The 27,851-nt window shown below is 29.1% G+C and overlaps 1 protein-coding gene across 1 annotated transcript in view; it reads left to right on the top strand.

The window, feature by feature from the left end:
- Positions 1-2,017: 2,017 nt before the first annotated feature.
- The window catches only part of LOC136074963 (uncharacterized), a 56,378-nt gene continuing 30,544 nt past the window's right edge, over positions 2,018-27,851 (top strand). Inside the window, exons 1-3 of the mRNA XM_065787149.1 lie at positions 2,018-2,226; positions 2,286-2,896; positions 17,888-17,979. Coding sequence (XP_065643221.1) covers positions 2,369-2,896; positions 17,888-17,979 — 620 coding nt within the window. The 5' untranslated portion in view covers positions 2,018-2,226; positions 2,286-2,368. The remainder of the gene's footprint in view (positions 2,227-2,285; positions 2,897-17,887; positions 17,980-27,851) is intronic.

The following is a 27,851-nucleotide window of genomic DNA, read 5'->3' as shown; positions in this document are numbered from 1 at the left end:
ATCTCTGTAAACTTTTAAAGTTATAAGTTTTTAAAATAAAATGACTTCCTAGTTGTCTAATTAAGGGTATTTGGGAACGAGGATTTGATTAAAGGGGTTTTTGAGTCAACCGACTTAACCGGTGCAAAGTTGCGGCAAATACGTAAACCGCATTTTTAACCGAAAACCTCGGTTAATAAGGTCAAAATTTGAAAGCCTAAAAATAAAAATGAAAATTTATTAACTTCTTTTTTTTGCATTATTTTTATAACGGAGGAAGCACATTTAAAATTCATATGGCTCTACCATTTACTGTAAAAAGTTGACCCGCCCTAATGGAAGTGGCGCGACCAGAGCAATTGCTCATAACAAGAAAAAAGCTTTCCATAAAGTTTGCCATGTTGGTCTTCTCCATTTGCTTGCTACATATGGTGTATCTAGTAAAGTTTTTATGATTAACAAATCATTTCTTTCAAACCGCTTTATCAAAGTCATCTTTGAAGACCAAAACTCTTCTTTATTTTCAGTAATTTTTAGAGTACTCCAAAAGTGCTGTCCTTGGCCCTGTTTTGTTTCTTATCTACATTTATGATCTTCATGACAAGTTTACATTTAACATGACACAATTTGATTACAACTCAAACTTATATTTCTGTCTTGTCAAAAAATTTTCTCTTTTTGATCGTTTAGATCAGCAACCAACCTCAAACCTGATCTCAACTTTATTACAGATTAGGGTAGTTTGTGGTAGTTTTGAACTTGAACACTTGAAGTAGTTTGGGAATATAAATCCTAGAAAATTCAGTTATTTACTGCAAACAACTAATGCAATACTGTCGACCCTCCTAACTTAATGAATGGCAACCGTGTGAGTTCTCTTCTTTACGTTTTTTGGGCTACTGTTCAATACTGACCTCTCATGGAAACCATATATACAATTGGTTATTTTTTTTTTTTTTTTTTTTTTTAATTTTATTTTTAGGTGCCCCAAGAAGTCCTAACGGTCTTGTCACAGAGCACCGCGGAAGTGCATTTAACCGGGAAGTTCACGCCTCCTTCCTTACCGTGACGCGAAAATTTGTTAAGTAAGCATTTGCTGAGTTTGGATCTCTAGCCATTTAAATACTCTTGAATCCATTTTCTACTTCTTAAAATATCTAATTTGCCCCTGTATAGGCTATTGTTGTTTTATTTGGGATAGTTTTCGTAGTGATACTCTTTCTCTTCTACACAAGGCCAAAAAACGCATTGTAAACGTAGTTAGACGCATTGTAAACGTAATTACTTTATCTACGAAGCTTGAGCTTCTCTCCCATTGTCTTAATCTTGCGTCTGTTTCTTTTTTCTAAAATAATATCATTGTTGCTTTTCAAAGAAGCTATCATCTCCATTTCTGTCAACCATCAGCCGTCGACTAATTCTTGCTAGACTCTTCATTCACCAAACTCTTATTCTTTTACCGTCATTGTTACTTCATGCTATAAAAACTTTTTTGCGTCTACTTTTTTTTCCCTACACTTTATTCCTTTGGAACTTATTTCCATATTCTTGTTTTCCCGACTCATACAACCTACATCTTTTCAAGTCTTCTGTCAACCGCTCTTATATGTTTATATATAAATATATATATATATATATATATATATATATATATATATATATATATATATAAATATATATATTTATATATATTAAAGGTATTAATGTATTAATATCATGCATATTAATGCATAATAAAAAAAATGGTTTCCAATTTTTCAGTTTTTTTTTATTGAGCTAAAGTATAATAAAAGTTTGTATGAAAAAAATTCATACGATTTAAAAACACTTTTTCTTAGAAAAGTATAATTACAATTTATAAAAAAACGTAGACAATGTTCAAAGTAAATTTTCTTTTTAACAGAACAGAACAAAGTTGAGACAAATCTGTTTTGAATACCTTTTAGAAATTATTTAAGTTATTTATATTTTGAATTGACTGTTTAAAATATTAAAAGATATTTATTAAAGTATAATGAAACGTAATAAATATTGTACCAGTTACTCACAAATTTTTATTAAGCGCATTTTAATTTTTTTCTTTTTTTTTTTTGCATTTCGAGACGAACCCGCTTTTTTTTAAATCTTGAAGTAAATTAAATAAAGTGAAAGAAACTTGAAGTAAATTAAATGAGGTGAATGAAAACTCGAATAGAAGTAAACAAAGCTTGAATAAAAGTAAATAAATTAAACGAAACTTGAATAAATGTAAATATAGTAAAGAAAACTTAAATAAAAGTGAATAAAGTAACGAAAATTGAATAAAGGTGAATGAAGGAAACAAAGCTTGAATAAAAGTAAATGAAGTTTAGGAATCTTGAAAAAGCAAGTTTAAAGTAAAGTTCTAAAAATGATACAAAAGAAAAACTATGTGGTAAAGGAAACTTTTTTTTTCGTTTTTTCGATTCTAAACCAAGTAGAAGCAAGAGAACTAGACCAAGTTTTTTACTGGCAAATAAAACCATTTATATTTATTAATAGTAATAATACAATAGACGGTATCTTACCAGTTATGTATGAACGATTAGCTGAGCTTTGTAGTCCTAACAAAAAACTCGCTGAATTTCATTTGGTTAATGAAACTTTTAGTCCAAGCAAGCTTTACAAAAGTGTAGAAAAAGCTTTCGGCCTCCAGAGTCAGCCAAATATAAATAATACAGTGTGGTACCCTATATTTTTTTGGCCAGAAAATGTTCATTTGTCTCCTTATAATTTAAAGTATAACATCTTTTTAACTTCTCCAAGTATTGGTGTTATTGCTAATAAAAATAAAATAACAATTACAAATAAAATTGTTGAATCCATCAAAAAAAGTTCTTCAATTGCCTTGCATGCTGTTGGCTTGACTTTGATTTTTGCGGCAGTAGTGTGGTTAGCAGTAAGTGTTAGTTATACTTATTATTAAAGATTTTGAGTATAAAAAAGAGTGCAAAATTTTAATGGAGTAACTAGTTCTAAAAAAAATTTTCTCTGAATAATTAGAAATAGTATTAAATAACTTTTTTAATTATTTATAAAAGAGTGTAGAAACTTTAAGAATTGATTCCATGATTTTAGTTTATATGGGAGGTATAACAGCTTAATTGGGCTAATAAATTGAATCAGGCTGGATTATCATTTCAAAGTGATATTTTTAAAATTTACTAGAAACTTCCAGAGCTTTTAAAACTTTTTAAATATATTTGTTTATTTTGGGGTATTTAAAATGGGCCAGTTAAGATTTTGTATTTCAATATCTGAACATTACAAAAAATGGCTATAAAAATGTGTGCATTACTAGTTATTGAATTTCGGTAACGTTAATCAGCAGCCGAAGTCACATAGAATACTAGCAAATGATTTTTAAATGATATATATATATATATATATATATATATATATATATATATATATATATATATATATATATATATATATATATATATATATGTATATATATGGTGTGCAAATGTTTGAAACAAGTCGAGATTATTTATAATTGAACATTATTAAAAAGAAGATTGCTTTGAATGAAAAACTTACCGGGTGTTTCGATTATCTCCGCAGTACGAAGGTGGACGCCCAAAGTGATTAGTTCGACTGACGACTTCTTTTTTATATAAAAAAGTACAACTTTAGACAAAAGCGCTCTCTTCTTACTTTTGCTCTGCCATTGAAAACTTACAAGACCATGGAAGAAAAGCAATAAAAGTTCCAGAGAAGATCTCGCACGAAGAACTGGTGTCTAAATTGAACATTATAGAAATGAGAAAGTTATTGTTAGTTTTACGATAGGAACATGGTAAAACTTATTGGGGGACAATGAAGAAAATATACAAAAGCTCACGCATTGAAAGATTAAAACATCTTAAGATTGCAAGCTCATGTTGTCAGAGAGAGATGGTCAACTTTTTAACCAATTTTATATTGGAATAATAATGTTATTTTGCATAACATTCTTCGGGGAGATGTTGCGTTGAGCTTCGGAGACTGTGTCAAGACTGCAATTGTGGTTGCACAAAATTAATAAGAGGTGGGATTTTTATCTGTAAATAAAAAAGTGAGTGTAAGTTTTTGGACTAATAAGAAAAAAATATACAGGTTAAATTTTTTTCTAGTTATCACATAAACATTGACAAAAAGGCGAGAGATGTTACAACTGTGAATAAATTTATACTTTGAATCAGTTTGTTGCAAATTAAAAAATTCATGTGAATTTAGAACAAACGTGAGTTGCTACAAACATCAGCGAAAACATGAAAATTTAAATTGGCGAGTTCAGATTAGATAATTGTGTAAGATCTTGTTTCGAAACAATATTATCTATAATTAACTGACTAATAAAAGGAAGAAAAACTACAGTCTTATAGATACTGGTTGGAGCCTGGATACTGGTTGCTCGTAATATATCATTGCCAAGAAGTTATTACCGTCCGACTATAAAGTGATTTGCGTAGTAGATATTGCAACAATAACAGGAATTATTTTGTGCGACGAAGTTAGTGTTAAAATACTCCACCCAACGAATAGATGCTTGACGTATGCGTTGGTTTTAAGTTTGCATGAAGTTAAGAACAAATAAAATATAATTATCAGCATGGATTTTATAAAAAATGGATAAAAACTTTTTCACCAGTGATGACAAGCTCAATAATTAGTTATGTTCTTCAACAAAATTTTGCACTTCAATAATCAACAAGAGGATACACTGATGACACCTTTGCAACAAATAAAAATGGAAAAAAGCTGGTGTCTTACGAAAAAATGGGATCTTCAAGAATAAACACCAAAATATTTTGGCAAAAATCCTCTTTATGAATTAGGATTGGAACTCACAAAAAATCTATTAGCAAAAGAACTGTTTTAAAAGAGTGATGCAAGACTCTTATTATTAAAACTGTGCTTACCAAGAGAAATATGTATCAATCAAACTACCAATTAACAAATTGCTGGATGGTTGATACTCACAAGCAATATAAAAAAAGGTGTAAAACAAAGTAGGATGTGATAAATTTATTATGAACAAGTTTGTTGTTAAAATGATGCAAGAACTTGTAGATATAGTATTAAAAGGCAATCCGTTAAAAGGTACATAAAGTGTCAAATCAAATACACCTCTAAATGTATGATGTTATGCAAGTTTGCTCGCAAAAATGAGTTATAATGCAATGTGCTCAAAAGCTAGAAGATGTGGCATGACTCCAATCAAATTTAGATGCAATTCACATTAACGTAGTTGAGCTGAATGCATAAATTGATGTCTTGCATATAGAATATAAACGAAAAGTGATATTTCCATTAAAACTGATCATAGTGTATTAGGTTGGTTAAAATCTGAATTGACTTGCAAAAAAACCTGTAAAATATGCTGAACAATGCTAAGTGGTTACTTGATGAATGCTACAAATATCTGGGAAATTAGTCAAAGATTATGCCATAATTATGATTTTTGGATTGTTGTATTACCAAAAATATTGCTAATACATTAACAAGATAACCAACAAAATTCATATAAAACAAAGTTAAATAAAAAATGAAATAAAAACACAATAGCTTAATATCATTTTAATTGTGATAATCAGCAGATTCGACGAATTTATTTAAAGGCACGCGTGGTAGTTTCAAATAATATTGAATTATATACACGTACTGATATACACGTTAACAAAGAAACAGTAAAACAGGTTGTTGATAAATGTGATGCATGTAATTCAATTGGTTCTAACGTAATATCCATTGTCGTTTTGTTGTGGTCTCAAAATTTCGTTTAATTCGGACCGTAGAGAAAACTTTACCTTTTTGAAATTTCTATTTAGATATGGATAGAAGAAATCTTGTTGTTGAGAGAGTATGTGAAAAGTAGCTTGCAATGTTACTCATGTTCAATTAATGCTATATCTCACCTGTATTGATGGTGGCCCAAAAAGAAGTCTGAACACCATTAAGTGACCACTATAGACATCATTGTGGCTTCTCTTACGAATTTAAAAACGTTTTTAAAGCGGCTGACAATTATACGTAAAACAAGCAATATCTTCCAGTTTTAGAAAGCAATATATATATATATATATATATATATATATATACATATATATATATATATATATATATATATATATATATATATATATATATGTTATAGTTTTAGAAAGAATTATAAAACTATATATAAAGCCCCAAACTTAGTTACAATTTTTTTTGCCTATAATAATAATTTCTTTTTATCAAACGGTAACCTCACAACATTGTTCAACAAAATGATCATTAAATTTATTAAATTTTCTAAATGTTTTAACTTAAATCAATTATTAATTAATATCGAAAAAAAATTTAATGCTTCTGCCCAGTCTTGAAAAAAAAAACCTTTATTATCACTAAGGGTGAACCGGAAATTTTATTTATTTTTTTTAATTTGTTATTTAGGTGCCCCAAGAAGACCTAAAATCTTGTCACCGAGCACAGCAGAAGCGCATTTAACTAGGAAGTTAATGTCTCCATCCGGCAGAATATATAACTATTCGGTCATTGCGTTTCCGGCCGGAATTACTATATTTCAGGCCGGAATGCCGGAATGCCAGAATTTGTTTTATTTTTATTTTTATTTAAGATATGTGACTCAGACAGTGTAAATTAAACCAAAACTTATTTTCTTAGAGAGCAATGAAAAACTATGGGTAAACGTAGGTAAAAAATACAAAACTTTTAACAAATATAATATAGTTTTGGATTGAGCTACAGTTTAGCGGTCTAAATAACTTTATTTTTTCACTTGTTGCGCTCTCGTTAGTGGAGGGTTTTAAACATTAGACATTTTAATTGAAGTTATAAAAGAAAAAGGATTGCTGCCCTATATATATATATATATATATATATATATATATATATATATATATATATATATATATATATATATATATATATATATATATATATATATACATATATATATATATATATATATATATATATATATATATATATATATATATATATATATATATATATATATAACCCTAACCCTAATGCCAATGGATATTCGACTGTTAAAAACATAGCGCCATCAATCACCCACCTTGATATCTGGATAATGGAGCTTATCAGCATCATTTCAGAATAGAAAGAAACTATCTACTTGCAAACCATCCAAGTCAAGAAACTCAAACAAAAAGTAGATTTTATAGAAAATAATCTCAACTGTCAATCAGTCACCCAATCAAGTTCAAATGAGCCTTTCTGGAGTATTATTGTCAGTACAAGCCATGCGCATCACCATAAATGGCTCAAGTTCTAATCGAACTAAAACAAGCAGCTAAGCGTGAGAAAAATATAATAATATTTGGTGTCCCTGAACCAGTCTATGCAGCAGATGTTGACCGCCAGCAACGTTACACTGCATTATTAAGGTCCTAACAGTGCTAGGCCTCACCAATGGTGATGTTAGTTTCTCCAACCGCTTAAACACAAAAAAACTTTCAAATAGCCGGCCAATTATGGTAGAATTTAAGGAGCTTGCCGAAAAAAAAATAACTCTTATGAACTCTCAAAAACTCGCTACACATAAAAACTTCAAGAAATACTCAGTCAGCCCTTGTCACCAGCTGAAAGAGAGCTTTAGTATCAATTACGCAAAGAATATAACACTCGTAATGATAAACTTTGAGTTGTTAACCCTAATACGCCCTTTCTCATCAGCTCATTCAACCGATAGTAACCTTTTGTGGAGCCCGGCTCCCCAAAAGGTTACTATCGGTCAGGTAGAGTTGCTAATACTGTTTCATTAATACGATGTATCAATCTTGACACCCTAGTTGACTCACTGTATGAAATGCAAACCGCTTGCAACAACTTTTATTATTCTATACTCTATGCTCAAGATATTTGCCAACCAGTAAGAACTACAATGCTTCTCAACCCCAAACCTTGGATGACGCCGTTTATTCAGAGCCTTATAAAAGAACTTTCTGAGTGAAAGTACTTGCAAATCGAGTCATCAAACTTATCACAAAAAGAAAAGGTATTTATAACCAAAGCTTCTCCTCCGGTAAAACAAATTTTTGGCGAGAAATCATGTTGCCAATAAAGGCAAATCACTCATTCTATCTTTGAAGCTTTAGCAAACCAATTGAACAATCATTTCCAAATTGTTTGGAGTAAAAAGAAACAACCTAACCTCTCGTTCTTTATTAACCTTCAAGCAGACCTACTTATTACCCACATTTTTACCATAAATGACATTCTCAACCAACTCAGCAAACTAAAGACAGGATCATCAGGACCTGACAATCTCTCCCCAAAGTTTCTCAAATCTGCTCGCTTAGAAGTTGCCCCATTACTCTATATCCTATCTAACCGCCTTACAGAAAACAATTACATCCCTGATCAGTGGAAATCAGCAAACATAACTCCAATTCCTAAAATATTAAACCCGCTATCTTCCAATGACTATCGTTCAATTCCTATTATGCCCATGTTATGCAAAGTTTTTAGGCGCATTATCACAAAATTCATCGTCCATCACACCAAGCACATCTGGGTCTCAAACAAGCAATTCGGTTTCCTTCCAGTCCATAGTACAATGGACGCTATTATTCAAGTTATAGAGAATTGGAGTCATGTTAAAGATAATTATAAATCAATTTTTGCAATATTCTTCAATTTTTCAAAAGCATTTGATTTTGTTGATCATGAAAAGTTGCTACTAAAGTTGGTGAATTTTATACGTAACTGGGTCACATTTTGGATCGCAGCTTACTTTTCTAAGCGTCGTCAAAGAGTAAAAACAAATAATAACGCAACTGACTGGAAATATATACAATTCGGAGTACTTTAGGGTAGTTTTTTTGGCTCAATTTTGCTTATTTTCTTATTTCCAAATTAAACACCTACCTTCCACCTGAAACTATTCTCAAAAAATAATGCTGACGACATCATGATCTACATTATCTACGATAAATTGTCTGCCAATTTACCTCAATCTTTTACTTATGGCGTCGCATATTGGTCTGACGCCAATGGAATGAAACTCAACAGCTTAAAATGTAAAGTCATTCAAATCAATGCTCGGTGCTCCAACACTCATGCTCTACAAACTCAATAAAACTGAAATTGAAATTGTATACAGCTATAAATACCTTAAAATCATGCTCAATGAGAATCTTCATTGAAATGAACAATGGATAAAAGTGCAAAACACTATAAAATTAGTCCCATTTCTATTCAAGCACCTTAAGCGAATCGGACACACTCATTCCAACCTTCTACAAGTCTACAGATCTTACGCTATTATCCACATATTAAATAGTGCCCCAGTTCTTACATCTTGCAGTCTTGCCGCAAAAATGGATATTCAACATTTCCACAGAAATGCCTTATACGTCATTGGAGTTGACGCAACCAAATCGAGTCGTTTCAATATTAATTTTGATATTGAAAAATTACTAGACAAGACCTGTACTAACATCCTTAAAGAGATTCTTGCAGACTCAAACCATCTGATAACCACTAAATTACCTCGCACCAATGTCAGAAACCCCATAAGATTCCCATTCGCTCTAAATACCGCAATCACTACTACCTATCGACAATCCTTTATTCAAAAAAACCTACGTTTTCTTCGTGATGGTGTCAGTGACCTCTACCTCCCACAAAATATTGGCAGTTCTTCTCTTTTTTTAACACAAAAATGATCAGTTCCTTTTCCTGCGTTCATAGCTAACTTTAACTCATAATTAGCAATAGATGAAAATTGTGCAATTCATTATTTGTTATGCTAATCAATTTAAAAAAAAGATTTATAAAATTAAATATATATATATATATATATATATATATATATATATATATATATATATATATATATATATATATATATACATATGTATGTATATATATATATATATATATATATATATATATATATATATATATATATATATACATATATTATATTATTTTTATTTATTTACTTTTATAATTTGTTCTTATTACATTTTATTATTTGTTCTTTTACATTTAATACATATCGATAAATTAGTTCTGTTAAATATGAGTTTAATTTCTTTACTATAATAGTTAAAACTATTATAGTAAAGAAATTAGTAAAAAAAATTCAATGTAAAAAAAACAGGGGATGTAATTAACGATATAAAAAAGAAAGAAAATAAATACGTCTATACTATCTCAAAGAAAAAGTATCAATAAATCTCATATTTATTTATCCCTTACAAATCTCGAACAAGTTAAATAACTATTTTATAAGCATTGGCCCAATCTTTGCTAAAAGTATTATAAACACACCAAATTTGTTTCGAAAATATCTTAAATCTTTAAATGGCGCAATACTGGAAGATATATTTTTAATTACAAAAGAGTAACTTTGCTCCAAAGAATATGAAACAGTCTTTTCTCATTTAAAAAAGACTAAACCGCCTGGCTTTGATGATATTTCTAGTAATATAGCTATCTGAAATAAAAAGCAACTTTAAAAGTGACCTTTAAAAGTAATTTATAGTATAAAGTTTTCAATAAATGAAAAGATTTTTTCGGAAGCTTTAAAATTGGCAAAAGAATGTTTAATTTAAAAAAATGATCAGAAATCTAATGTAAACTTTTATTGTAATAATTTTTTTTACTATGTTAATAGCAAACGATATATAATTAAAAACAAGGATGTGTATAGATGTATGTGTGTATTAGAGACTGACTAATATTGGATAAACAAATATTTTAACGATTATTCTTTGAACAATTACAAATACTTGTTGATTTTCATTTTTATTTGTTGAACAATTACTGAATGAGTAATACTCGTTCACTAAATATACTTTTTTGAATTTTTTTTTTTTAAGTTGTAGACCATTTTGAGGTGTATTTAATTATAAAAATGTTTAGGCTTCTTAAAGTTATTTTTTTGAAAAAAAGCTTTTTAATCTACCTTCGCAGTTTAAATATAAATAATTCATAAAAGCTCCGTTTACAAAGTTGAAAATTAGAGTATTTTTCATAACCTCAGCTTACTGTTTTTGTTAATAATTTATAGCTTTTTACCGGAAATTTAGTTAGCTAATTTAGTCTTAAAAAAAGGCTTATCGACCGCAGCAAAATTTATACTAGCAACAATTGTATAGCAACAATTCAATTGAAAATTGAAACGTCAATTGCAACAAACTTTTTTTTTTAAACGAATAAAATTTTTTTTCTGAAAAATACTAATATAATATAAATATAATATAAATATAATATAAATATAATATAAATATAATATAAATATAATATAAATATAATATAAATATAATATAAATATAATATAAATATAATATAAATATAATATAAATATAATATAAATATAATATAAATATAATATAAATATAATATAAATATAATATAAATATAATATAAATATAATATAAATATAATATAAATATAATATAAATATAATATAAATATAATATAAATATAATATAAATATAATATAAATATAATATAAATATAATATAAATATAATATAAATCAAATGCTGTTTTCTTGTTTTACCAAGAAAAATGAGTCTAACGACAGTAGATTAGACCAAAACTGCCGTTTTCCATTAAAACGTTTTAGTTTGTTTTTAAAATCATTTACAGAAGTTACATTAATAACATATTGATCTAGGATATTCCAAGCTTCTACAACACGGTTAGTGAAGAAATTATGCCTAGAAAGTGAGTTTCTTAGATATTGTCTTCTTAATTTCTGATCATGCCCTCTCGTAGTATTAATTATTCGTTCAGGTTCGTTATGCCAGTTTATCTATATTGTTTTGAAATCTAAACATCTGAATTAGATCACCTCGCAACCTTCTATCAACCAATTTTGAAAGTTCCATAATTTGTAACGTATGTTCATAATTAATACCTTTTGGAAAACAAATTTTAGTTGCTCGTTTTTGAACTCTTTTTATAAGAATAATATCTTTAGCGTTGTATGGGTTCCATATTTGAAATGCATACTCTAAGTGAGGTCGCACGAGTGATATGTATAATAGTTTCATAGTACTTTTGTTGATATAGTTGAACGCGTGTTTTATTAACCCCAACTTACTATTAGCTTTGTTAACAATATACTCAATATGATGTTCCCATTTTAAATCATTTGTAATATATACACCTAAGTCTCGTTCTAACGATGTCTCTTTAAGATTTTTTCTAGGGGTTCCTAATTCTTCAAATTGCATTTTAGTGTGTATTTATTTTTTGGGTTATCATGACCTATGTGCGTTATCTTGCTTTTATTACTATTAAAGCTTAATAGCCATTTAGTCGACCAATCGAAGAGATAATCCAAGTCATCTTGAAGGGAATTATTTATGCGAATTTTTATCATTTTTTTCTATTTTTGCTATCACTTTTGTGTCATCTGCATATAATTTAGCTTTGTTATGTATTTGAGAATTTTGGCACTTGTGATTTTACTCTGCTCAAGTGGTAGTTATGGTTGGTATTCGACCGAAATATGTATTTTTGTTAAAAAGCCGATGTAAAATTATTAGCAAATAGTTTTGGCAGCAAGTTATTCTTATATTTATACATAAATATTATTATTTGAAGCGAATTAAGTTTTGATATATCGAGGACATTCATGTATTTCATTATAGAGAAGGATTTTCTAATCTCTTTAAATAGTTAACTGCTTTACATGCGTATTTTTGTAGGTTCTGTAACCTTATTAATTTAGTTTTGTGTGTAACTTAAATAATAATAGCGTTGGAGAGATGATAATGAACAAGACTGATGTAAAGCATTTTGCGTGATTTATAATCTAGCAAGGCCTTAGATTTATAAAATAGACTTAAAGCAGAAGATATTTTTGTTTCAATGAGACTATTATCTTTTTTCCATGATAGGCTCTCATCAGATATTATTCCCAAAAACCTTGTATAATTTACTCGATTTATTTCATTTTTATTGATTGGCAGTTTCGACAACTTTAGCGGAAGATTAGTAGTTTTATTTTATGGAAGAGAGTAAAACTTGTTTTTTGCTTCATAATAGCTTATTTAATATTTATTAACAATATTTTTACATCATGAGTTGTTGTAGAAAAAATTTGTATCATTTGCATACATAATTGATAATATTTTACAAGAAGCCTTATTCATATCGTTAATATATATTAAAAATAATAAAGGTCCTAAGTTGGTCCCTGTGGGACTTCGCATAAAATATCAAGAGCTCCTGAGTCCTCCAGGATAACAAACTGTTTTTTTTCTATTAATAAGATAACTTTTAACCCTTTTCTTTATTAGACCCTTAATTCAAAAATAATAATATTATTTGTTTAGCAAATAATGGTAAAATAATATATTCTTACCCTGCGAATATGTGAAACAAATATTTTTAACGAAAACTCGTTAACAAATAATTTGAATGAACATTCTCTTAAAAATATTCGCTTATCGATATTTGATAAACAAATAAGCGTCGCTCTCTAGTGTGTATGTGTATGTTTACACATGTGCATGTTTATGTTTGTATGTGTATGTATCTGTGTATAACCATAATCAACCTGTTTGTCAAAGAACTTGTATAGCAAAAGGTTGTTTTACAAGAGACATTAGAAGAAAAAACTTTTTATGACGCATCAAATGGAATCTATTTCTAACGTGATAAACTTAAATACAATTACCAATAGAATAGAAATAATTTATCCAAATCCATATATATTCAAAACATAAAACTTTAAATACATTGAGTTCAAATAAATTTAATTATCTCATTTCAGTAAAAAAAGGATTTGTATGTGTAAAACAACTAGCATGGTTAATTATGAGGATCGCATGATTTTGACGACGATAAAGAAGTTTTAACTTACTTTTTACAGCACTCCACCAAGCAGTTTTAACATAATTTATGTAACTGTGGATAAAAAAGAAAGAAATTTGACTTTGCAATTTTTATCAAGGTAGCTACGAGCTTTATATAGAATCCCAATGTTTTTTGAAATTTTAGTAGATACATAATTAATGTGTTGATTCCAGGAGATGTTTTTATTGAGATAAATGCCTAAGAATTTTGTAACGGAATCATCTTTTATTTTAAATTTGTTTATAAAGTTGCGACAAGTTTGTTGGTAAAAATCGCTATATTGCATACGAATGGAATAGAGTTTATTTGGTTTTATTAACATTTAAAATTAGCTTATTACATTTAAACCAGTTTGATATACGTTTTAATTCTTTATTCATCGCGGCAAAGAGTTCCTATATATTACTGCTTGAGACGAATAGATTGGTATCATCTGCGTACATGACACTTATAAAATTATTAGCTTTATTGAAATCATTTATATACCTCCTTTTTCCACTGATGTATTTTCCAACCTCATTATGTATAATTTTTGTAACGGTCTCGCAATATTCGTAGTCTTGCACCAACTCTCTTCTGCTTTCTCAATAATTTCTCCTGGGTGTAGACTTGCATCACAAACTTGCATAAGTATATCAGGTACTTAAGTTTAAGCTCTTTGACAGATCTCTTTGTCTAGACAGCAGCATCAATACACTTTTCATAAAATATTGCTGTGAGTATACCATTCATTGAGGATTATCCTCTGCGCTTCCATGCCAACCATTTAAACTAACAGCTACATTGACAATTGATAATTCACCAAGTTTTTCCCTTCACATGTCATCTGAGGCTTTTTTTGCCCTCTATTTAGAGGTTTCAATGTAAGAAACGTTAAATTTATTAACAATGTTATGGTAACCATGTTAAGTTATAGCAGGAGGCATATCATTAAACAAAAAAAAGTATTAACTGCTGTGTATCCTTGCCCAATTTCTCAAAAAACTAACACAGTGCTTAGGTTAATTTCTTTAATTTTTTACCGTCAATTACTTCATTTTTATTCTCTATTAATTTCGAAGTTAAAAAATTCACCGTCCAGATACAATCTTGACAAGAAATAAGGATAGTGTGAAAAAGACTCTCTTTTTTATTAATGTTGTTTACAATATTGATTGACAAATAATATTAATATTATTATATATATTTTTTTAAATTTAGGTGCCCCAGGAAGACCTAACTGGATCTTCTGCTTATAAAGCAAGCGCTCTAACCACTGCGCCACGGCTGCCTAATTATGGGCATCTTCCAATTGTTTTCAGTAAACTTGAATATAAATTTGAGTTCATAATTATATTACACTCTTTTTTTATATCATCAAAGTTTTCTCCATTTAAAAAAGGCAAGTTTTTTCTTTTACGAATGTCGATGCACTGATATTTCTCGGTAAATGTGGAGATAAAAAATTTTGTTGTAAAGCAATGAATTATTTAGAGAACCTTTTTATAGTTTATGAAATTTTCTTTTCTTTGGTCTTGCTTTAGCATTTCTTTTTTTTTTTGGACCCATTAATTAGAAAACAATTCAAAATCCATCAATTAAAGAAAATATTATTAAAGAGTAATTTTCTATATCTTACAGAAACGAATATGAGGTTTCAATATATGTATATTTAATCAAAACCTATTAGGAGTTTTTAAAGAACAATTTAGTCTTAAACACACAAACAACTAATATAAACTAAACTAGTATTTTTCAGGATATTGCAAAAAATATACTTCTAAGGACCAATTCTAAAACGGTTTATTTTCAAGTACCAGATCGCACCATTCACAATAAAGCAAATATTATTAAAGAGACCTTAATTGTCTCCTTGTTTTTTATTTTTTATATTTCAGCGATTGCTTTGTTAGTGACTTTTGCTATTTTTATACCTTTTAATTGCTTTTTACAATGTTTGGAACAAACAAACATCAAATAATCAAAATAGTTAAACAAAGATATGATAAGAAACTTCTATAGATCAAAAGGACAAGCTAAACGTATCCGAGAAAATAATCTTGATCAAAGTTATAGAACATTTCTTTTTACGTACCGTGTCATTAAACGGCGATCTAAAACCGTTTATCGTTTGATATCAAACGCATTAAGATCAAAACAAATGGTATTTTTAATTTTGATTTTTTTAAATTAAAATATAAAAAATAAATAAAACTGTAAGTAAAAAAAAATTTTAAAAAAGAAAAAAACCATTTTTAACAGCTGGGTCAGCATAAAAGTACACAACAAATTAGTGATATAAAACAATTGTTGCTCGGAAAAATATTCGTGCTATCAAGCTATAAATTTTACAACATGGAAATAACGCATTGATAAAGAGCCTGAAACAGGAATATTTTATATCTTATTTTGTTTCTTAATTTGCAGCTGAATTAGTGAATAATCGAAAAGTTTGATGTGAAGTTGACAGGGAAATAAAAGTTTTTGACTTAAAAAAATGTTTCTGTTGAAGATTCTGCTTTAGGCACCAATTTGAATTATAAAAAACAACTCCTGAAATTTGAACGTTTAGGTATATGTTGATTTTGAGATATTGTTGGTCTAAAGTTTCTAAATTCGTTGCTATAAACAATTATTTACAAAAATGGCAATTTGATCGTTTTAAACAGGTTTGTAATGAAAACAATGAATAAAAATTAATTTCATTTAAAAGATAGATACACCTACGCTTTTAAGTAACACTTAATAGTCAAAAAAGTACGTTAATTAGATGTAACCGATTACGACAAAGTAAGTTGATAAAGAGTTAGTGTCAAGAGAACTTGATATCAACTTAAACTGCACATTCTAATATCCAGTGCAATATCTGTCCGCAATCTAATAATCTTTCTTTTTCTTAAACTCACTTACTTTGGTCCGTCAAAGCGGTTTATGGTGCTCTTAGTGAGCTGAACTCATCTGCGCGGGCCTTTGTATGTGGCCTCTATATAGCAATTAGCCGTTGGGGGATAAACTGCAACATCAATTTTGTTCAAATACATCAAATAAAATACATTAATTAGTTGTATTCCATTAATAACTGTTCAACATCTTATCAAAACGTACAGGAATGACAAAACTGTTAAATGAATATCTAAAACGGGTCCAAAAAAGAACTTGTGATAAAAAAAACAACTGAAAAATTCAGCACAAGTAAAATACCAATAGTGTTATATAAAGATTAAATGTATCAATGTTTCTTATACCCTGCAGTGCTGATAAAGACTGATGTACTATTTGTTGACCATGAGTTACTGACTTTATTTTAAAATGTTTTATATATACCGTCAGTTATGATTTTTGGCTTATGATTAATAGTTCCTCCTATATGGCCCAAATATTCTAAACTTATATATATTATCCATAATTATATCATCCATAGACAATTTTACGATTTTATCCTAGTTTGAAATAACTCATTTTAGCATGATAAAGGTACTTTCAACATCATCTTAGATATTATAAAGCATTAAGATTTGTTTTAAAGTATCTTAATAAAATATTTTACTTATTATGTCTGCTGTTTTAAAAACAAAACCTTAAGTGACCAAATGAAGAGTAAATTTTTTAGTTAGTCTACTCATCAAACACATGTAATTGAATTTTTCTTCATAAAAATGTTTGTTTATTCATGTGGACTCACAGAACAGACCCAATTTTTGTAAAAATATTACAGTAAAATTGAAATACACCATGAGTGCAATTTTTAAAAAACAATGTGCAATAAATAATGCATGCAATAAAAGGGTAAAGTTTGCATATACAGGATTTAGAAATCAAGAGTAGTGAACAGTTCAAATTTTAGTTTAACTTTATACAAATTTTGTTCAGAGAGTATTTAACCAATTAAATCTTTTTATATTTTCAACCAATAACGGTTGTGGGTAACTTTTTTTGTAAAATATTTTTTTTGTGCTTACTAAAAATATATTTGCAATAATATAAATTAAAGTTTATCAATAATATTAACTATTTAAATAAATTTAAAGAGTTTTGAAATTTTAAGAGTATATTATTTCATTTCTTTATAGGAATGCAAAAAGAATAAAAATTTCTACAAACTTTTTTTAAAAGGATTTGGTAAAAGTCTTTGGTGGGCAGTTGTTACTCTCTCAACAGTTGGGTAAGATAAAAAAGTTAGCATACATTAATTTAAACAAATAAAAATAAAAAGTAAAGCTTATACTCATAAAATACACAAACAAATACACACACAGACACACACCGAATTTTATTTTAAACAATTTGAAATAACATTTTAAGTAAAACAATCATCAAAAAAAAAAAAAAATGCAAAATATACTTATAAGTATATAATAAATAACTCAAGAAAACTTTCATTATTTTTAACAATAGTACATTTGTCAGTGCTTTTATTAAAATTTTTGTATCGGTAAAAAATTTGAATAAATTTTATTAGTTCAGAAGATTCTTATGGGACAACAATTTTTATTTATGTTTTTAATTCAAGAATAATAAAAGAAATTGAAGAGAATTCAAGCAAGACAGTGAAACTAAGTTCTTGTGACGAATCTTGTTTGATGTTTGTTTAAAAAATATGTTCGCTTGAATATTTTTTTTGTTTTTGAAGACCAATAAAAATTAATTACATATTTTTTTGAACAGCAAAAACCTAGTTATAGATGTTTCTGAATTTATTTAATTTAGTGCCATAATCAATTGTGAAATCAAGTCATGTTTTTCTATATTTTTAAATTTCTATATTTTTATATAAGTCATGTTATTCAATATTTAAACTTTTAAACTTGGGTATAATATTATTGGGTCATATCCTGAGACACTTGCCATCATACCTAAATTAGAAATAACCGATATATTTGACTTGATTTGTTGAAAATTATTTCGGTAAATAATTTGAAAAACACTGTTTATTCTGAAAGTCGAACGTAGAGTATGCGTAGTATGTAAATCCGTAGCCGTACTTCGAAATTGATTAATAAATTATTAATGATAAATGACTATTAAATTACGGCTTTTCACGTAAACGACGTCTTACTAACTCAAACTTCACTTCTGGAGTTTCGCAAATTTCTTAGATTCATTTGTAAAATATCGAAGTAACAGAATTAACATGAAACTTGTGAAGCTTTCTATTCTACTTCTGACGGACTGTTATTGCAACTTTAAAAATATTTTTTCAAAGGTCATTAGTTTCGTTTGCAATTTTAACAAGCGGTGTTTGTTTATTGATAGCACAAAAAGATGTGTTAAATCTATTTTTATTTACAACTAAAATTATTATTTTTTCTTGAATTTATTATCTCCCTCAGTTTAACTAAAAGTAGACTACCAGAGTGTCAAATTACTTAGGAAACCAGTTACAATAAATATAAAATGTAATTTTTGTGGCTTTTTGCGTGAACTAACGTATTTTTTTAATTAGTGTATTTTTACAGAAACAAAAAAAAATTAAAAAAAAAAAAAGATATTTGTTGTAATTAATTACAGTAATTGTATGCATTCATCTGAATTAAATTAACATAAGTTATTATATGGTAAGCAAAAATAAGATTGGAACTATAACGTAAGAAAAGTTCTAACCCTAAAAAAGTTTGCTTTCAAAGGTACAATCAGCTTCGATTCAAATTGACAAAATGGACAAAACTTTACATTCAATAGAAGATAATATCATAAATCGTATTTTGAAAGTCAAAAAATAAAAAGCTTTAAGACTTGCAGCAATATGCTGACGATTTACAAAAGTGTATTTAAATTAATCAAGATACCTTAAATAATAAAAAAATGATACACGTTAAAAAAAAACTAGTAAAATTTTAAGAGCGTCAGTATGGCAATTAGCCGGATAACCAAACAAATAGAATACATTTTTAACAGGAGTTACCAAAGTAACAAAGCGTTTTTACGTTATCGACGACATTAATTTGGACTTGTTAAGGCAAGCTTCAAATAAAGTTAAACAATTTATAAATACACTTATTCAACATAATGTTACTCCAGAAAAAAAAAAAAAATAAGCAAACCTGATTAATTAAGAAATCTTCTACTTTACTAGATAATATAATCACTAACGATTTTTAAAATAACTAACATTCACAGATATGATCAAAACAGACTTATAAAATCGTTTTCCAACTTTTTTAATAACTAACAATATAACAATTAATAATAATTCTTCTAAATTTATAAGAAAGAGGCGGTACACTGTGAAAAATAAAGGTTTATTTTGGATGTAAAACCAATAACCTTTGTGTTACTAAAGATTAAATGTTGAAATTTTGCACAAATGTAAATTAGTATATGACGCTTCTAAGGAATGATTTTTTATTAAATATAAAGTTTTTTAATAAAATCAAATATTTCAAAATTGTCATTTTTATTTTATTTTTAAACAAACATGTTCTTTTTAATTACATCAAAAAACTTTGAAAGTATTCAAAACAGCGAAAAATCCATAGAATGCTTATTTAATTAGAGAATATATTCATATTAAATTTATCTACAGTATTGGACAAAACATTTGCAACCAACATCGAGCAATGCTAAAAAGTGTTCCTATTTTTACATGCCTTTAACACGAAACGAACTATACTACCACAGCAAACAGTTCAGGAGTCTGGAGTCATAGCATGCCATGACATGAGCAATCAGCTGACAGGTGACAGCACACAGGCAGAATTTTGTTGACAAGTGCCATTTTGCAGCGGACAAAACAAGTGCAACTCTTTTGGTTTGTTTCATTTTCTTAAGTCTGGTCCGTGTCAACGTCACGGAAGTTTTTTAATAATTAAAGGAAGTATCCAAAAGTTTCCAAAAGTTTCCAGAAGCATGCAGAAGCTTCCAGAAGTTTCCAGAAGAAGCATCTGGAAGCATCCAGTAGCATCCAGAAATATCCAGAAACAATCGGAAGCATCCAGACGCATCCAGAAGTTTCCAGAACCATCGAAAAAAAGCATCTAGAACCTTCCAGAACAGGTTCACACAGGTTCATTTTAATATATAAGAGACATGTAAATTGACATGTAATTCAATCAGTATATGGAAGTCAATCAGTCAGTATTATCAAGACAGTTTATCGAAGTGAGTTTTATCAAAGCGTGTTATCGAAGAACATCAATACAAGAAGTGAAATACAACAAGTGTTTCATTACATCAATACAGTCCACATTCAACCAAGACGTTGTGTTTCACAGAGCATTATTGTATCATCACAAGATAAATGTAACACGGTAAGCCTTGAGAAGCGTGATTATTTATTTTTATTATTTTTATGACTTCAAATGCAAAAATGGCTCCCGACAGTCTTGGATTGGAACTAAAAAAGAAAATTATTGGCAATTACAAAGATGGAATGTCACAAAAAAGTATTTGTGATAAATATCGCGTGAAAAAATGAACCGTATCAAGTAATGTTCCAAATATCGTTCTACGGGGAAGTTGGCAGCAGATAAGAAAGTTGGAAGACCGCGTTCCACCACTTCTAGAGAGGATTCTATGATCGTCAGATCCGTCAAGAAGGATCCCTGGATATCATTAGTCGAGATACAAAAGCAATTAGAGCTGCCTGAATCGGACCGAACAATCAGACGACGTGCTGTTGAAGCCGGATTGTTTTCTCGACGCCCTGCAAAGAAACCGCTGATTTCACTAAAAAAACAGAAGAAAAGACTCCTGTTTGCTACATCTCATATTGACTGGAATGTGCAGAAATGACGAAATGTCCTGTTCAGTGATGAATCGAAGTTCAACATCATTGGGAGCGATGGCATTTGCCGTGTCGACCGGCCGGAAAATGCCTCGATTTACGTTACTGCCATAAGACCGTGAAGCATGGTGGAGGCAATGTAATGGTCTGGGGGGTGTTTTTCTGCTAACGGTCTAGGTCCAATACTTCGAAACAATGGAATAATGGACCGTTTCATGTGTAAAAATATCCTCAAAGATGTTATGTTACCTCATGCTGAATGGAATATGCCAATAAAATGGGTTTTTCAGCAAGACAACGATCCGAAACACATTGCAAAAGTAGTCAAGCAGTGGTTTCAAGACAACCACCTATCGGTGATGGATTAGCCGCCTCAATCTCCGGATCTCAACCCTTTCGAGAATCTGTGGGAGATTGTCAACCGCAGAATTAATTGAAAAGGTGTTTATAATAAGGATCAACTGTTTGAACAAATCCAAAAGCCCTGGGCAGCGACTCCACATATTTTCATTGATCACCTGATCGAATCTATGCCTCGAAGATGCAAGACTGTGATCGACAACAAAGGATTCGCCACGAAATATTGATAGCAAAATACAGCTTGGTCAACATTTTGTCGAGTTGCACTTGTTTTGTCCAGAAGGAAATCAACTTTTTTTAATACTTTGGATTAATTTATTAATTTTCGTGTACAAATAATGAACTTAGTGATGAATAAAACTTGAAGAACTTTGTCTCTAAACAGTTACATAGTTATTTCTCTAAATTGAAAAAATGCAGCACTTTTATATAAAGAAATTAAATTAGCATTATTTGGTTGCATTCGTTTTGTCCGATGCTGTATATAAAAAAAACATTTATACGAGCTTTCGGCTTAACTCAAAGCAAAAAATAAACACGTACTTTCTAAACTTTTTAACAAACATTTTCCTTATATTAGGCTTGATTGCTTCATTAATATGATTTTTTAATTGTTGCGTGGAATTAATTAATTTGCATATATTTCAACATTTACATGAGTATTTTCAAGAGTTTATAAAATGCTTATTATAGAAATAGTGTCGTAGCGAAGGAGGGGCCTAGGGGGCCGAGGTCCCAAGCGCCATTTTGGTTTTTTCAATATTTTAAGTTAGTTTATTGTAAAGGCGGCAGTTTTCAATTTTAAGATTATTTATCTACTCCCACTTCATCATCGCAAGTTTCTTTCCTCAATGTCTTGAACAATTCATAACCTAAATTAAAAAATCTCATGTGATAATTAAATTTTGTAAAAATACCGTAAAAAAAGATATTTTTTGCAATAAAAAATTATCAAAAATTTAGAAATGGCACCTTCAAAATAACCATCAGGGGGCATATTACAAAAAACAAAAAAGAAAAAGAGAAGCAAACAAATGGAGGGACATTTTAAAATTATTGTTGATGCCATATTATTCTGAGCAAATAATAATTTAGCTCTAAGAGACAGTAATGATGCAATAGGTGAACAAAAAAGTCGAATCTTTTTTAAGTACCCTAGAGTTGATCAGTTTTTGCAACAATAAAAGCCAAAAAAGCTGCAGTCTCATATTTTTCACCTTAAATTCAAAATGAATTAAATACACTTGTGGGAGAAAAAGTTAAAGGAAAAATCCTCTCACGGATTATAAATGCAAAATATTATTCCTTGCTTTTTGACTGTACACCTTATGTTTCTCATAAAGAACAGCTGAGTGAAGTGATAAGATATGTTCATATAAAAAATGAAACGTGCTCAATAGAAGAAAGTTTCGTGGATTTTATAGAGAGCCATCAAAAGACTTAAAATGGCATTGCAGATGAAACCTAAGAAAACTGAAAATTGATAGATTAAATTCTGCAGATTGAAGAGGCCAGGGCAATGGCAATGGAGCAAATATGGCTAAAAAATATAAAGGAGTTCAAGCACAAACTATTAATATCAATGAATTAGCATCATTTGTACCATGTACAGCCTATACTTTTAATTTGGTTGGCGTTCATGCTGCTGAAGTCTCACCACTATGGTTACATTCTTTGGATCTATTCAAAAAATATACACTTTTCTCTCCAATTCTACATCAAGATGGGAAAACCTAATGAAAGAACTCCAAATTTTATTAAAGGGTCACTCTGAAACAAGATGGTCATTAAAAAAAGAAGCAGTTGCTTCCTTAAACAATCAAGTTGTGGAACTTTACAGCGTTGTACAAGACATGAGTATAAAAACAACTTTAAACCATGAAACTGTTACTGGTGCAAAAGACCTACTCAAATTGTTCAATCTTAAATTTCTTTGTTTGTTAAACCTGTGGACTAAAATTCCGACATTAGTTGACAGAGAAAATTATGCAATGCAACCCAAAAAAATTTCAGTTGACATCAAAAAAATTGAATGGGCTTGTCTCAACCATCCAGTATCTCAGAGAAAGAGGAGTGAAAGACTTCATAGAATCTGGTAAACAAACAGCAAAAACAATTGACATTGACACAGACTTCCAAATTAAACAAAAGAAAGAAGTCAAGCGTATGATGTTTGATGAGGCTGATGATGATGGCATTTTAATCAAAACAGAACAAGACTTTCAAAGTCATTCAATGCAACTGTGTGTTTGACAGCATTATTAGACAATTGCAATGGCAATTTGAGGCAATGTTTAAAGTATCATCTGACTTTCTATTTCTTACTGGAAAACAAATCTCCCCCAACTCTGTTGAAGAATTTAAGCAAAAAGTATTTAGCCTTGCCCAATAGTACAAAAATGATTTGGATTCTTTAAAACTGCAAGCTGAGATTGAGAGTTTCAAGCTCCAGGCAAAAGCTATGATGGACTATTTCGAATGTGTTAATCCAATTGAAATATTACAGTTAATACACTCGCACTCTTTAAAAGATGCATATCCGAACATTGAAGTTTCACTACAAAAAGTTTTCTTACTCTTCTAGTGACAGTTTCAATATGTGAAAGAAGTTTTAGCAAAGTTTAATTAATCAAAATTTACTTGCAGTCAACCATGGGACAAGAATATCCAGTTTGGCTATTAATTCAATAGAGAATGAAATAGCGAAGAAGGTAAACTATGACCAAATTATAGATGATTTTGCATGCATAAAAGCACGAAAAGTCAATTTCACTTGATGCATATGAAACTTATTTGTTATTATTGATAAATTTTTACGTGCTAAATAATTTTTTTATTTTGGCTATTTTCAAATGTTTTGTTTCTATCTCTCAAAGGTTCAAACCACAGCCTGGTGCCATTTTAGCTTGCTACGGCACTGTATAGAAATATTCAGAATAGTTTATTAAAAACAATTTTTATACAGTGAGTTTTTATGAAAAAAATCTTAGGTCGACTTTCAAAAGCTGCAAAGTATCTTCATCAAGTTCTTGGACATTTTTGGTGTACGGTTTTCTTAGGCTGTCAATGTAGAGATTGGTGTACAGAAGAGTATAAAATACGCCCTCAATTGCAGCTATTCTAAAACATATTCTGGCATGATAAAAACGAAATTTTTTATAGTCTTTATTACGGGATTCTTGCGCATCTTCTAAATATTAACTAATAGGCAGTACTTCAAAAAGTTTTATGATATTTTCTCCGTGGAGTAAAATTACATCTACAATAATACAAATGTGGGCAGTTTTTGTAGCATATGTACCAAAACTTTGAGCATTTATCATAACACCTGAGAAGAGAGAGCTTCAAGAATTGTGTAAAGTTGCTTAATCAAATTTTGGTTTACTAATTTCAGAAGAGCAGCTTGCATTGTAATAAATAATCTTCTATTGTAATAAATAATCAGTATTACAACTATTGGTATTACCACTTACTAGTTTAGGTCGGCGATTAACCCTGGTTTTTTTTTTTTATTATTTTTTTTTTTTCTTCACTTTTAGCTGATCATGCTTGGAAAAAAAGATTGTTGGAAATATGTTATGCTATTTCCATACACCGAATTCAGGCATGTAATGTCAACAGTCCGTATTGATACGAACTTTCATTTTCAGGCCAGGCAGACGCTTTAGTCAAATTGTTCATTTGTTGTGGAGTAGCTCCACTATCTGCACATGTAGACGCAGAAGGTGCATCCGTTAATACCTCAGTCACTATTCCATCTATTTTACTTGCGTTTCTTTATAACTTTTGTTAATTATAAATGGCCGTAAAGAGTATACTTGGCTTTTTATTTCATATAAAACAACCTTAGTTTTCTTAGGAGTCTCTTAGCAAATTCTATTCAAATAGGTCGACAAAAATGTACAGACGAAGAAGCCGGATTTTGGCAAACAACTGCGCTAGTTACCTCATCAACTAACCGGATCGGTACCAAAGAACAAAAAAATAAATTTGCATCAGAAATAAGTTCAGATTCCTTTGGAAGTTTCTGCTTGTAATCACTTTGGTTAGAGGAGCCATCATAACCCCATTTACTATACAAAATTAAATGTTTAAATTTATTATTGTACACGGAATCTATAGCCAAAATTTTATCTACAGTGAGATCCAATAAATCTGGCAGTTCCATAATTTTTGCATGTGTGTTTGTAATTTCTATTGCAGAAGATGGTGGATAGCTGGTCTATTTAATTTCTTGCAATTTGTAATATGGTGCGAATAAGAAATCGTTTTTTTGTCTGCCAACTTCCTCAAGTATAAATACTATACTTAAGTTAAATCAGCAAACACGCTGAATGCTTCTTCGTCCGTCACTAAAACGTTTGTATTTTCCATAAAACTTGAGACTGAAATCTTTTTTTCTTTTTCGGCATTCCTTAATACTTCCACAAGCTTTGCTTCTGTTTCTTCTTCTATTTAACGTAATGCCTAAAGGTATATGCATTAAAGAGGTGCTCGAATCCAATTTCCTTAACTAATATGGAATTTTTGTTTTTTAATGGTCTCTGACAAATCTCCATAAGATATGCACGGTCTTTCACGTTTTTCAAATGATGTAGATGGCGTGGCGTCTGTTATTGTGTTTTTCGATTTCAGTAAAAATACACCATACTCAGAATCTAACTAATTAATGTTGTTAGATAAAAAAAACCTTCACGTTTCGTGACTCCTTGCTTCATCGTTGATTAAACGACGGAATAATGTGCCTTTAAATATCACTAACGATGAAACACAAGCTATCCTGAGAAACATGAGAACTTTCTTTTAAAAATTTTAATAATTTCTCAATTGACCTTCGTCCATCAATAAAGGAAAGTAACAGTCAAAGTTTTAAACACTTAAAGTTGTTATTTTAAAAGTATTAAATTTTTACTGGAAATTTGTTGTAGTGATATAAATTTTTCAACTCTTTATATATTATTTTTTAAATGATGCAAATTCCATCATTTAAAATTGTTTAACGTTTTTTAATTATTTAAATATTAAGTATTATATTTAAAAATTGTTGATAACATTTTTACCACAAAATGCAAAAATTCTAGAATGCATGTCCATCAAAATTAACTATCAATACAAAATTGACTAAAAAACTATTGCTATAAACAGATTCAATCTGAAACCACGATAAAAGCAGTTTTCTGACTTTTATAACTTTTTCTTTTTAAATTTTTGAAATCGCACGTATCCGCACCTGATTTTTAATAAATCATTTTTATAGAAACCTAAGCTACAAATTAATTATAAATATGAAGCGAGGGAAGCGTGGGTGATTGTCAAAAATATCGGTGAACTTCAAGAATTTTTATTTTCAACCTATTTTATAGTTCAATTAATTATTAGCAAACAAAATTATATAATAAAAAATATGAACTTATTCTAAAATCTCCATAACATGATGCTTTCAAAAATGTATAACACTTATTCATAAAAAGTCTTTTAGAAAATAACTTTTATAGTAATAAAGCAAGTAAGTTTCACTTGAACATTTACAAAAATATGAAATAGTTGGGCTTCAAAGACCTTTTTATATTAGGGGAGAGCATGCACCCATGATCCTAAAAATCTATCAGGCCAATTTACTGAATATATGTTTTCATTTCGATCTCTAAAGTAAAAGTACATAATAGTAAATTTTATACCTTATTATAATTCAATAATCTTTTTTTTACCAGAATATTTTAAGTAGATTTAAAATTATAAAAACTAAGAACCCTCAATTGGGATCATGGGTGCATACCAGTATGCTCCCATGATCCTACCTATATGCACCCTTGATCCTATGTGTTTACACGTTCTGAGATCAAACTTATACCATAAATGTGTAAGAATTATTTTTAAGTCGTCAAAAGTATGTCTATAATAAATACCAACAAAGTTATTATTAATTTTACTACAAATTTATCTTTCTTAAA

This window comes from Hydra vulgaris, chromosome 01 (genome assembly GCF_038396675.1).
Source record: "Hydra vulgaris chromosome 01, alternate assembly HydraT2T_AEP".
NCBI classification, from domain to species: domain Eukaryota; kingdom Metazoa; phylum Cnidaria; class Hydrozoa; order Anthoathecata; family Hydridae; genus Hydra; species Hydra vulgaris.
Note: the sequence above shows the minus strand (reverse complement) of the source record. Positions and strands in the feature narration are given on the sequence as shown.